This window comes from Cardiocondyla obscurior, linkage group LG05 (genome assembly GCF_019399895.1).
Source record: "Cardiocondyla obscurior isolate alpha-2009 linkage group LG05, Cobs3.1, whole genome shotgun sequence".
Classification (NCBI taxonomy): Eukaryota; Metazoa; Arthropoda; class Insecta; order Hymenoptera; family Formicidae; genus Cardiocondyla; species Cardiocondyla obscurior.
Window position 1 is genome coordinate 2,973,658 of NC_091868.1, and position 12,262 is coordinate 2,985,919.

Here is a 12,262-nt window from a genome sequence, read left to right on the forward strand (position 1 = left end):
AGCAGCAGGCTCAGCCGTTGGCGTCAGCTCTACGGCGGAAGGTGTGGAGCGAGGAATAGTGAAAAGAAAGCAGAGAAAAAGCAAGGAACGACGGAAGAAGAAGAAGAGGAAGCGCGAGAGAAGGAGAAGAGGAGGAAGCAGTTCGTCGTGAAAACGAAGGGTGCCGGCGTCGTCGTCGTCGGCGGCGGCGGCGGAGAAAGCAGAGGAGGAAGTGGAGGCGGAGGTGGAATTGGAGGAGGAGGAGGCGGTGGCGGCGAAGAAGACGGAAAAGAAAGAGAAGAAGAAGACCGAGAAGGAGACGGCGAAGGCAAAAGAGGAAGTAGAGAGGCGGCGGTGGTCGGTGGCGAACAAAGTGGGGAGCATTAGCTAGAAGGTACGCGGAGAAAAGGCAGCTGTAGTAGGGGTCCTGGAAAGACTACATAGTGCAGAAGCTGAGGCAGCGCGCTGAGCCACGAGGGGCTATTCGAGCGAGAAGGGGAGGGTGACAAGAAGCCCTGGCGGGGGGACGCGGAGGCCTTCGGGGGGCCGACCAACCAGACGGCCGATGATGTCATCGGAGGAGGAGACCGAGTGTTTCGCCCTCTACGGAGCAACCACGGAAAGCAAGCAACAGCAACTCTTGAAGAAGCAGAAGCGCACCAGACAGCGCGTGGACGCCGGCGAGCCGCGCAACAGCTACTCGAGTATACCGAACTTTAGCTCCCGGCCATCCTTCCTTGGTGGTGGTCTATACGGCTCGATCTTCAGTGGCAGTGGACCACCGTCGCACCAACAACAGCCGTCACAGCAACAATCGCAACAACATCATCAGTCGCAATCGCAACAGCCGCAACAGCAACAGCTCCAACAACAGGCTGGAGCGACTGGCAGTCAAAGTCATCTAGGTACAGCTACGACGGGTCCGACAACCCAGCAGCATTCCGCCCACGCGGCCTTCGGCTTCTTCGGGGCTCCGGGCTTCGGCCCCGCCAAGATGCTGAACGAACTATTAGGAAGGCAGGTCAAACAGGCCAGTGACGCTGGCGGATCCCCGCCAGAGGGCGGCCACGGGATGACCGGTGCCGGCATGGATCCCGCCTCGAATTTGCAACCGGGCGCCGTGGTTAATTGTGATGATCCCGCCACGGCCGATCTCACGCAGCACATGTTACGCGACATGCTTCTGCAGGGCCGCAAACTCTCCGCTCTCGGCGTGCAGGAGCAGCCGAATAATAACAACAGTATACACAGTAATAACAATAATAATACTACCGCGGAATTACTTAAATCACAGCATCAGCAAAGTCCTACCCAGCATCAACAGCAAAATAGTGATAGTGCGCGCAGTGGAACAGTGCAGAGTGGCGGAGAGGAGAGTGGTGATGGTAATAACGTTGTGAATAGCGCGAATCACAGTGATCGTGATACCGTGATGCCGGGCGATGCTGAGGACAGCGCGGAAGACGCCGCGTCCGCGGCACGCGCGATGGAGGAGGCCTTTGCCGAGGCCGGCATGGAACCGGGGGCGAACTTGGACGGATCGGATTGTGAGCAAAGCCTACCTCCTAGCCCAACGGCACCAAGATCGGGCTCGGTTTCCGTTAAAGAGGAAATTCAAGAGTCGCTGAATATCAAACGTAGCCCCAGTCATTCTCCTTGTCCGATCGTGCCAAAGACCGAAACGAGTTCTCCAACGACTGAGATTAAACGCGCCCGCGTGGAGAATATCGTTAGCACGATGCGCAGCAGCCCGGCGCTTCAGCCTGCAACGGTGAACGGTTGCAAAAAACGCAAGCTCTATCAACCTCAGCAACAGACGGTGCATCACGTTCTTCAGCATAGTGTCAACGATACTATGATGGACGACGAAGACGAGAGCGAAGAAGAGGAGGATCCGGCGGCGATCAGGCAGAAACGGGAGGAGAAAGATAATTTAAAGATACAATTAAAAATGTTACACGAACAATTGGCGGAAATGCAACAGAAGTACATGGAGCTCTCCAGTAGAATGGAGCCGGATACAAGTGAGAGCGGCGACGCGCCACCCAGTCCTCAACATCAACCGCAACCACCGCCAAGACCGCCACGACCTCATCCACCGCCGTACAATGGTCTCCCGGCCCTCCCACCTGATCATCCTCACGCAGCGGCTGCCGCTATGTATCACATGGGGCATAAACTTTATTTTGAGCAACAACATGCTGCTCTGGAAAGAATGAAACAACATCAAGAAGCGGCAGTGCGGCAACAGCATCAACAGCAGCAGCAGCAGCAGCAGCAGCAGCAACAGCAGCAGCAGCAGCAACAGCAGCAGCAGCAGCAGCATCAACGACAAAGTTCGCCACCGCCACCGAGTCAACCTCAGCAACAGAGGGAGAATAACACTGGACCTTCGACGCCGCAGACGCCGCAAATGCAATCAGCCAATACGCCCATTCAGCATAAAGACTTCCAGGAAAGGTTAAACGTCTTCAGGGGTGCCGCAGCCGCAGCCAGTTCGTCCGGTCCTCATATCACCGGAGCCGATTTGGAAGGATTAGCGGACATCTTGAAGACGGAAATAACTTCCTCTTTAACCAATCTGATCGACAGCATAGTGGCAAGGTTCGTGCAACAGAGGAGGTTTCTCGGTAAACAAACCGAGGCAGCGCAGGCTGCTGCCGAGCAGCTCAATAAAGACCTTCTTTTGGCGAGCCAAATGCTCGAAAGAAAATCGCCCAGGACGAAAGTGGTCGACAGAGGAGCTCCGCAACCACCCGGTGGCCCAAACGGGCCACGGGGGCCCCTCAACGGTGGGCCCCCTCCTCCACAACCCACGGGGTTTTCGCAAATCGGGTCCATAGGTGGTGTGCCCCATGGCCCACATGCTGGCCCCACGGAAAACAATCTTAATCAGATGAATCAGCTGCCCTCGCATGGACGACCGAGCGTTGGAATGTTTCAGACTCCAAAACCGCCGACGATATACGCCATGGCCTCCATGCAGGCACAGCAGCAACAACAGCACCAACAACAGCATCAGCAGCAGCGTGAACAGCAGCAAAGAGAGCAGCAACAACGCGACCAATATTGTAACATGAGAGGCGACGAAAGAGAAAACAGGGACTCGGAACAAAATGAGGCCCTGTCACTTGTCATGACGCCGAAGAAAAAACGTCATAAGGTAAGCATTGCAGTTTTTCAAATGTAATATATTTCTGTAAATTAATATAGTTTATATAAATTAAGATTTGTGATAATATTCGTACAATATCTCCGTTGATATATTTTTAATATAAATGATAAAATTTTATACGTACATATGTATAGAAAAATACTAACTTTAAAGCACTTATAATATTCGAATAATATTAAATTTAATTCATTAAAATTAGCGAAAATTTTATAATCTCTTTATTTATTCATTTATTTATTTTTTAAATTTATTACAATATACTTTAATAATTCATCATAAATAAAATTACTATATATATATAGATATATAAATTATATATATTATTATGTAAGAAATTTAATAAATCTGACTAAAAAAAAAATACTAATTAGTACGCTTTACAGGTGACGGATACAAGAATTACTCCCAGAACGGTGTCCAGAATCCTAGCGCAAGAGGGAAACGGATCTCAAGGAGGTAGTGATAGTCCCCCGCCTCCTCCACCACCGAGACCTTACCACGCGCCACCACCGATGCTGCCGGTATCCCTGCCAACCAGCGTAGCGATACCAAATCCAAGCCTCCACGAGAGTCAAGTGTTCTCGCCCTATTCGCCGTTTTTCAATCCTCATGCGAGTCATCCTGGTCAAGTACCACCTCCGGGGCCACATCATTTACCCGCGAGTCCTCCGGGTGGAGGTGTAGAACTCAGGGATTCCCCTCCACTGCCCCATCCGCCAGCTATGTTGCATCCAGCCTTGTTGGCGGCAGCTCAGCACGGCAGTCCGGACTACGGACACCTTAGGATGGACAGCAACGACCGAGCTAGCGACTGCAATTCCGGCGATATCAGCTACGATGGAATTCAGCCTACAATATCCTTTTCTAATACTTATATGCTAAAGAGCAAAATTTTAGATAATTATGCTGTGCTAGTTTTAAGAAATTTCCTTCAGGTAACATTTTACAAAGATTACATTTATTATTTTATTATAAAGATTACTCGAGAAAGAATTGATACAAATTATTTATCTAGAAATAATAAAATTAAACATATTAATTGTAAAGAAAAAAAAAATTATGTAAAGATTTATTTTTTATTAATTAATTGATTAATTGATTAATTGATTAATTAATTAATTAATTGATTTAGAGTGTTAATTGGTATATGAGAATACTAGGAAACGGTTAAGAAACTCGAGTATTTTTTTTTTTTTTTTTTGAGGTAGAAGAGAGGCAAAACTCGAAAAGTTTAGGTTGTAACGATGAATTCTTTTTTTAGAGAAAGAGAAAGAGAGAAAAAGCCACGCAAAATGGTTCGTTTGGAAGGCGGCTGCAGCGAGGAAGCTCGGACGAATGTTAGATTAGTTTGCCACGGAGTTAGGCTAATGTTGGCTGCACCTACGAATAGAGTTAATCCGGCAACAACGTACCGAGCCAAAAGTTCTTTGCCTGCCTCGGCCCACCCTCGGCTTGCAGTCTCACCCAACTTCGCAAGCCAATAATCTGTCCCGCGTTATATGAATATATTATTAAGTTCATATATTTTAGATAAATTAAATTGGGAGTACTGTAGTAAGAATAGCGCAAATTAATCGAATAAGATTGCGATGAAACCACATGTAGAGATCCTATTACGTATAAGGAGCCGGTAAGGCTTCTGCTGAGGATACGGCCAATCGTAGATCAACTTCGCGGCAAGAACCCTTCTATCGCCTACCCTCGCGATAGCCGTAATTTGTACGATTTCTGATCCGATTCGGTACGAAAGAAAACACGATTATATTTGAGATAATCAAACGTCCGAGAAAACGCTCTCTCTCTCTCTCTCTTTTTTTCTATAGGAATTTTTATATACCTTTGTGTATTTGTATGCATTGCAAAATGAGTATTTCCTTAACCACGGTGAACTCGTCGACGCTGACGCCGATGCATCTGAGGAAGGCGAAGCTGATGTTCTTCTGGGTCAGGTACCCATCCTCGGCCGTCCTTAAGATGTACTTCCCCGACATCAAGTTTAACAAAAACAACACAGCGCAGCTGGTCAAGTGGTTCTCCAACTTCCGGTGAGTAATGTATAATTTTAAACTTATAATAGCAGAACAATCTTTTTTGCTAAGGGGTTCGCTCGTTGCCAGAAGTGCAAGAAATGTGGTTACGTTCCCCTTATTTTTCCGCCGTGCAAAATCTTCCTCGTCGAGAAGAAATCCCGGGGAATTTCGTACGAATTAAACGCGCGCTACGATTCGCCAGATCACATTTTATTTTTAGTTTATTTTATTTTATTTTATTTTATTTTAATTTCTTTTTTTCTTTTTTTTTTTTTTTTAACGAAAATTAAACAGCGAAGCATATAATCTGCTTACGAATCGCAATACATTTGTGAAACTTATAATTATGAATTCCAACAATTTTGATATGTATTTCTTTAATATTATCTTAAGAAATATTTTTTTTCCACGAAAAAATTCGATCTTATCTTTCACATAAATATTTTTATAATATTTCTAATTTAAAACTTTTATTATTTCACATACAATGTAATAATTATTCAATTGCATTTGAAAATTTTATCTCGCTTGAAATAAGCCGCGCTCTTTCTTAAATATATTTAATACAGAAGAATATCTTTATTATTTCGATGCAGTAGCTCAGTTAATTTTTTTTTTAATTTCTATCGTCTCGATCTAGTATTCGTGAAACATAATATTCGTCTTGTTTGCGCGAAACGTGAAACCGCACCCTACGGACGGATTGCAATCGTTCTTATTATTCGCGGTCTTTGCATAATAAATTTCGTTCTGCATGTGCGACGGATTTACGTCCAAAAGTGCGCGCGTAGCTAACAAAATTGTCCGTCTATCTGTCTGTCGATGCTTGGCACCCCTCCTGGGGGTAAGAAAAAAGAACTCAGACTAGTTGGGGAGGAGAAAAAGACAGAAGTTGCCGGGGATGAAATGGGGAACGGGTCTAAGGCAAGCCAGATGCAAGGGGAGAAGAGACGAAAAGGGGCCGAGCGGTCGAAAAGCAAGGGGCACACGAGAAGTGTGCATTGTAAGATCGGCGCGTGCGGCACGCGGAACCTTCGATACCGTCGTGCCTCGCAGTCGTAGAATCCCCTTACCCCCCCGTGACCGTTCCCGCCTGTCCCCTCTAGTGCCCCTTCTCGTGCCGCCGTTCTTCGAGTTCCCTCTTTTATGAAGGGCGAGGGCCCAGAAGCTCATTGTCAGGGGCACATCTGCCGTACGATCGCCGGCCGATTGTCTCGCAGGCTTAGGAAACTTGCTCGTGAAAAAAAAAAAAAAAGACGGCTTAGCCGATAGGACGGACGACGCACGTGGTGCGGGACGTGGGCACGCGTGTCCATCCACGGAGAACGCGGGGAGATATGTTCACCAAGTAGTGGCGCCCACTCTTATCGCGCTCGGTTACGGAAGGGACATTGAAATCACGTGCACCGACGTAAATAATAATGCGCTCGAAAGTACCAAAGACGCTTATTCGTAAATTAAATCTGAAGCTAATAATTTAACTTTGAAGGCGATTTCGCCGATCGCTCGAGCGGCGCGTAAAATATATCCGTTTTCAACCGTCGTTCGAAAAACGACGCGGCAAAAGCTGCGGAAATCCTTTCGCTGCTCCCTTCGACGCGGCGATCGACGTACTCGACGATCTTTAGAACTCTACAAAGTATTCACCGAGGAACGAGACGTGTAAAGCGTTAATCATTTACCGACTTGCGTTTTAGTGTCGCACGTTTTTCCGCGACGTGCCTCACCCCCTCGCGGTGCTACCCTCCTTCTTGCGGCTTTAAAGTCGGGAGGAGGCGACGCGGGCGCGGGTCTGAGTGCAGACAGCATTAAAGTGTTAATTACTAATTAAGAAGGGTGCACGAGCAACATCAAGACCCCGCGCGACACCTTTTTGAACGCGCCCTCTGAATGGACGCTTACACCCGAGCGGGCAAACGCACGTAGCCGCTCATCCATCCGTGCCGCGCTCATCGACGCACGAGCGAGAAGACGCGTCTAGAGACACGCATCTACCACGCGCGGCCACCCGCGCACGGACGCGCTCGCGCGCGAATTCTAACGCGCGGACGCTTAATGCTCTCTCGTTACACGCACTTTCACGCCTCGTGACCTCCTGTCTCGCGTCGCGGCGATAAAGTAGAGCGTGAGCGCCGGTAGACGACGACGGGCAGTTCCTCTCGAATTCTTTAACAGCCGCTTCCGCAGCCGGCGATCGGCTTTACCAGCCGACAGCGCCGAATTATACACGCGCGAGATAATCCCCGCGAGGCGCGTTGAGATTTAACGCGCTTATCGATAATATTTAATGCGACTGCATGCCGAGACCCTTTTACAGATGCCCGTATAAATTATGGATCGTCGCGTCGCGAAGCGCACGAAGAAAGGTCTCTTAGGGTCCTTCCCTTTGCGGAACTTTTGCCAATAGCGAACCGCCCCGTAAGTTTCTTCTAGCGTCTGTAAAGGGGAACGCCGTGGGAAAGTTTCGTTAAGAAAACGGTGAGGGATTCAAACGTTCAGCGCCAAGTCGCGTCTTCGAGGGCTGCGCCACTCGCTATTGTCGGACGTCTACTGACTTGGCATAACCGTTAAAAGGGGCTTGGCTGGCTGGTTCGGTGGCTTAAGAAGCACGTTCCTTGAATAGATATTGGAAAGAGGGAGATTGTAAGGCGAGAAGACGCGCGCCGCAATGTATATCGCAAAACGACCGAAGGCGTGCGACTTCTCGCCACATCCCCGTCCGCCCCTATTTCTTAAAGTCGCCAGGCAAATCTCGTTTCTCGCACGCGAAATAAAATATCTTTATTTCTGGCCCGTCTTATCTTTAACATTTCTGATAAATAAAAGTTTTAAAAAAGATTTATCATGCAAATTTCTGATGCAATATTCAAACGTCACTCTCTTTTTCGCGTAATATTTTCTCATTGCGACAAAATATGATTGTACTTTATTGCTAATTATAATCTATGCCATATTTCTACTTCTGTATAATGTTTGATTTATAAATGTATTTTTTATACGGAAGGTAAAAAAGAAAAAAAAAAAAAACTCCGCGAAATAGCATCAGGATATTTTCTGAATTATCATAAGAATTATCAATTGTTTCCAATTAAATTTCTTCTCATTAGTATGTCGACCCGCATGCGCTTTTTATCGCGAATTGTCCGAGTGATTACGGGATGACGGTTGCAAGAAAACAAACTTCCGAGTGAGAGCCCGGGAGTTCCCTTTTTAATTGGTGCTTTCGCATATGCGAGCAACGCGTTATAAAAGCGGCGGGCTTAAAAAGCGACTGACAACGATGAAGATCGCGGTTGAAGAAGGCATCGCGTCGACAAACGCCGTTACCATTAACTACTTCAATACTCGACACCTCCGTGCTCGTTTCGCCCATCTATTTTTCTCCGGCGTTTCAAATAAAATTTAAATATTCCAAAGAGCGAAGTAATTCGTGCAGTTAAATATCGTACCCTGGACGCGAAATACCTCGCCAAATTTCCGAGTATAAATACGTAATAAGGAGATGTTTCATCATCTCAATGTATGTAACAAGAGAGATAAGCGAAGAGGAAACCGAAAGATCAAATGAAAGCTCGCTCGAAGAATGTGGAACGTCGCGGATTCCGCGTGTTCTTCATTTCTTTTGGAGTGACGAAGCGCACCGTAATTAAATACTAATAATTAGCGCTTCTGCAGATATTCACGCCTCTTTTCCTTTCTATTTCTTTCTCTTCTTATCGATATTTCCTTGCCTGTTCTCTCTCGCTTTCTCTTCCTTTTGCGCTTGAGAATCGTCCCGTTGCAACGAAGCGCAAGAAAGCCCTGAAGAGAGCTTATTATTATCCTAATTATACAATACTATAATGAATGAGCCCGCGGTTCACCCTCTATCGCACGCTCTCTCGCTCGCGCGTTCGCCAGCTCTGCTTGCCTTCCTCCCGGTCTCTCCCTCTCGCCGACGGCTTCTCTCGTTCACCGTTGCTCTTATCCTCTGCACTTGGTGGTCGAAGAGTGGCAATTCTAGCACTCGGGCTTTTTGTCAAACAGACTACGGAGCCGACGCCGTCTCCCTTGCGCTCTCGCGCGCCCCATTATACGGCCAGTCTCTCGTATCTCGCTCTTTCTATCGTCTCCGCGGGTGTCTGTTTTAATTAGGCACTTCGTAGATACTCGCGTACGCGTATCGCACGTATATAAGCGTCGCGTGTGCGCCAGGATATACGACGTTAACGCAGGTACGTAAGCGTCGCCGTCTACTACTACCTTCGCCTCACATTCCGCCTATACTTGGCGATCCGACGAGCTTGAATGCGGTCGATGGATGGTTGAGTAAGGATTATGGGCGCAGGTAACACATGTATAGGGCGAAGGCGGGGGTGGCTCGCCGATGGGTGGTGTCGGTGATGGTTCGAGGAGATGAAGAGGGACGGTATGCGCGAAGGGATGATGGAGGAACTCCTCTTTCGATTCTTCTCGCGTGCATAACTTTCTCCGACTGACTGCTGATAAGAGCGCGCGGAATTATCTTAATTGGCAGTAAAACCAATTCGGAATGATATCGAACGAAGAGAATTTCGCTCTCTCGTCTCCGCTCGTCTGCCGCCGTTTCTTTCTTTTCAGCTTTGAATGGGGTGAACGTTGCGGAAGAACGCGTTGTTTTCTTCGGCAAGAGCCAGCGTTTCCTGACCTCTCCCGATCCCCGGGGCGGCGCGATGGTTTTGTGGAAATACGGTGTCCATCGTTACGTGAAAAATCAGTCGGGACTTTGTGAACAATTGTGAAAATTTATGAAAATTTATTTGAATGGCTCGACGTCGTTGAAAAATGTTTTAGTAACTTAGATCGCTAGGCATTCTTTCCCGTTTTTCCGCGGCAAATGAGGTTCCGGATCCGCCCGGCGAGAGCAATCTCAAAAATTGCTCTCAGCGGATGCTAAACGAGCAGTTGCTTTACATTGTCGAATATTCAACGACGATGACTTGTGTAAATCGCGCTCTTTTGTCGAGCCGTTCCATCTTTGCGTCCTCGAGGAATCCGACCGACTTTTCTACGCTACTTATTTTACGCAGACCCTTGACTGCTGCCGATACGCATCCAACGACGAGATTTATCCAGAGGCGGAAAATCAATGAGGACGTGAAAAAGCGGTTTTTTTTTCTCCGGTTGAACTTGTAATGAATAAAGCGCGCTGAAAGACACGACGTAAATGATTCCCATTGCATCTTTCGGGAAAGCATTTTGAAAAACTTATAAACGGAATATGTATAAGGACGCCGAATAATGGCGAAAAAATACGAAATTTGAACTTGGTATTAATAATTTCTCTCGGTGCAGCAAATGCACCCGTATTTTTCACATTTTCCTTCCCCTTCCACGCACGTTATTTGCAAGCAGGGCCGCCCTTTCGCGTCTGGTTTCTCGTTCGAAAACTTGGATCGCCGTTCCTATATCAATTATACATCAATTAACGAGTCCCGTTTGTTTTTCCGCATTAATTAATGAACGTATCTCCGGGAACGGCTGATTTTTCCCACCGCGGATCGAACGCGGAAAGGGCGGGCTCGCGTAATTTCGCGCTGATTATACGTCACTCGCCGGAATTACGTGAGCATCGTGTCTTTTGCGTAGCCGACGCGATAGCTTTTTCATCGTCTCTTTGCGTCTGTTCGCTTAACGTCGAGAAGAGCCTCGCGTAGAGCTCTCCATGTACGTCGCCCCTTCCTTCTTTTTTCATCTCCTTCCGCTTACGTCAGACCACTGTTAGCATCGATCTTTAATTAATTATCGATGACGCATTAGCGCTGCCGCTGTCTGTCGCGGGGAAGCCAGGCGAGACAAGAATCAGCCGCGATGACGTAGAAAGATTTATTATTAATTGTCACCCCGACGTACGCACGTCGTACTTGCATTAGAGCTCATATTAATCCATGCCGAATCGTATTATTCATAAATATAAAAATTTTATCCGATACGTATCAAGCATGTACCGTCGACGAATCTCGCGGCGTCTATAACGTGCGCTTTTCTTTTGCTTCCAGGGAGTTCTACTATATCCAAATGGAGAAATACGCGAGACAAGCAGTTTCGGAAGGCGTAAAGAACGCTGAGGATCTCCGAGTCGGTGGCGACTCCGAAATCTACCGAGTTCTCAACCTTCACTACAACCGTAATAACCACATTGAGGTATGGGGTCCCCAGGTGCGCAACACGAACACGCACACGCTACATTTTCTTTTATTTTCCAGCCGATATTGTTTCGCGTTTCGGTAAAAGACGAGCATGATCAATCATCGCCACGTAGAACGGCGCCGGAATCGTCGATCGATCGATTTTACGAGATTAAGCTTTCGGTGTTTGTACCTTATATCAGTTTTCACGTTTGCTATTTTTTTTTTTTTTTAATTTTTTGATTATCTTAATTATTACTGCCTGTATCCGTTTTATCTCGAGCATTTCTTATCTATGATTTTTCCAATTCCCTTGCGACAGTATTAACAAAAAAAATTTCACGCCCGAGAATAGCGCGTTAATGTTACGTTTCACGTTTGCACGTATCTTTAATTTTTTCGATTATCTTAATTATTACTGACTGTATCCGTTTTGTCTATTTCCTATTCTATTTCCTATTCAAAACTGATATTCCGAATCTCCTTGCGACAGTATTAAAAAAATTACGTCCAACGTTCGCTTATTTTTATACGCTCATCTAAAATATTTTAACGTGCGTCTTTGTGGTTCACTGTATTTACAATTGTGTTTGCACGCTTTATCATAAAAAGTATATGCATTAGACAATTATTCTCTCTCTTGGATTAAGTACAGAGATAAAATTTTGCTTGTAGCATTTTTAAATGAAGGGTATACCAGATAATTAATTTATTCTCTAAAAAGACATCAATTAAAAATCTATGTAAAAACATAAATTTATATTAATTCTCTCAATTCTCTAAATTTTATACATCTCAGCTGTAACCCTTCAATTAGCAGCTAATGTAGTATCACTTAAATGAATTTATCAATTCACGTAATATGACTTTTCTAATATTAAAAACTTGCAAAGAACTTTTAAAGATTAGCTTTTATATTACGCGGAGTGTCG

At 46.2% G+C, this 12,262-nt stretch overlaps 1 protein-coding gene across 4 annotated transcripts in view; it reads left to right on the plus strand.

Annotated features, from left to right (window-relative positions):
• Nucleotides 1-106: 106 nt before the first annotated feature.
• Nucleotides 107-12,262, plus strand: part of LOC139102799 (homeobox protein prospero) — a 39,408-nt gene continuing 27,252 nt past the window's right edge. Inside the window, exons 1-4 of one of the 4 annotated variants that reach the window (XM_070656940.1) lie at nucleotides 107-3,142; nucleotides 3,526-4,008; nucleotides 5,045-5,199; nucleotides 11,202-11,361. In XM_070656940.1, coding sequence (XP_070513041.1) covers nucleotides 545-3,142; nucleotides 3,526-4,008; nucleotides 5,045-5,199; nucleotides 11,202-11,361 — 3,396 coding nt within the window. In that variant the 5' untranslated portion in view covers nucleotides 107-544. The remainder of the gene's footprint in view (nucleotides 3,143-3,525; nucleotides 4,009-5,044; nucleotides 5,200-11,201; nucleotides 11,362-12,262) is intronic. The other 3 variants (XM_070656942.1, XM_070656941.1, XM_070656943.1) reach the window with 3 other exon arrangements.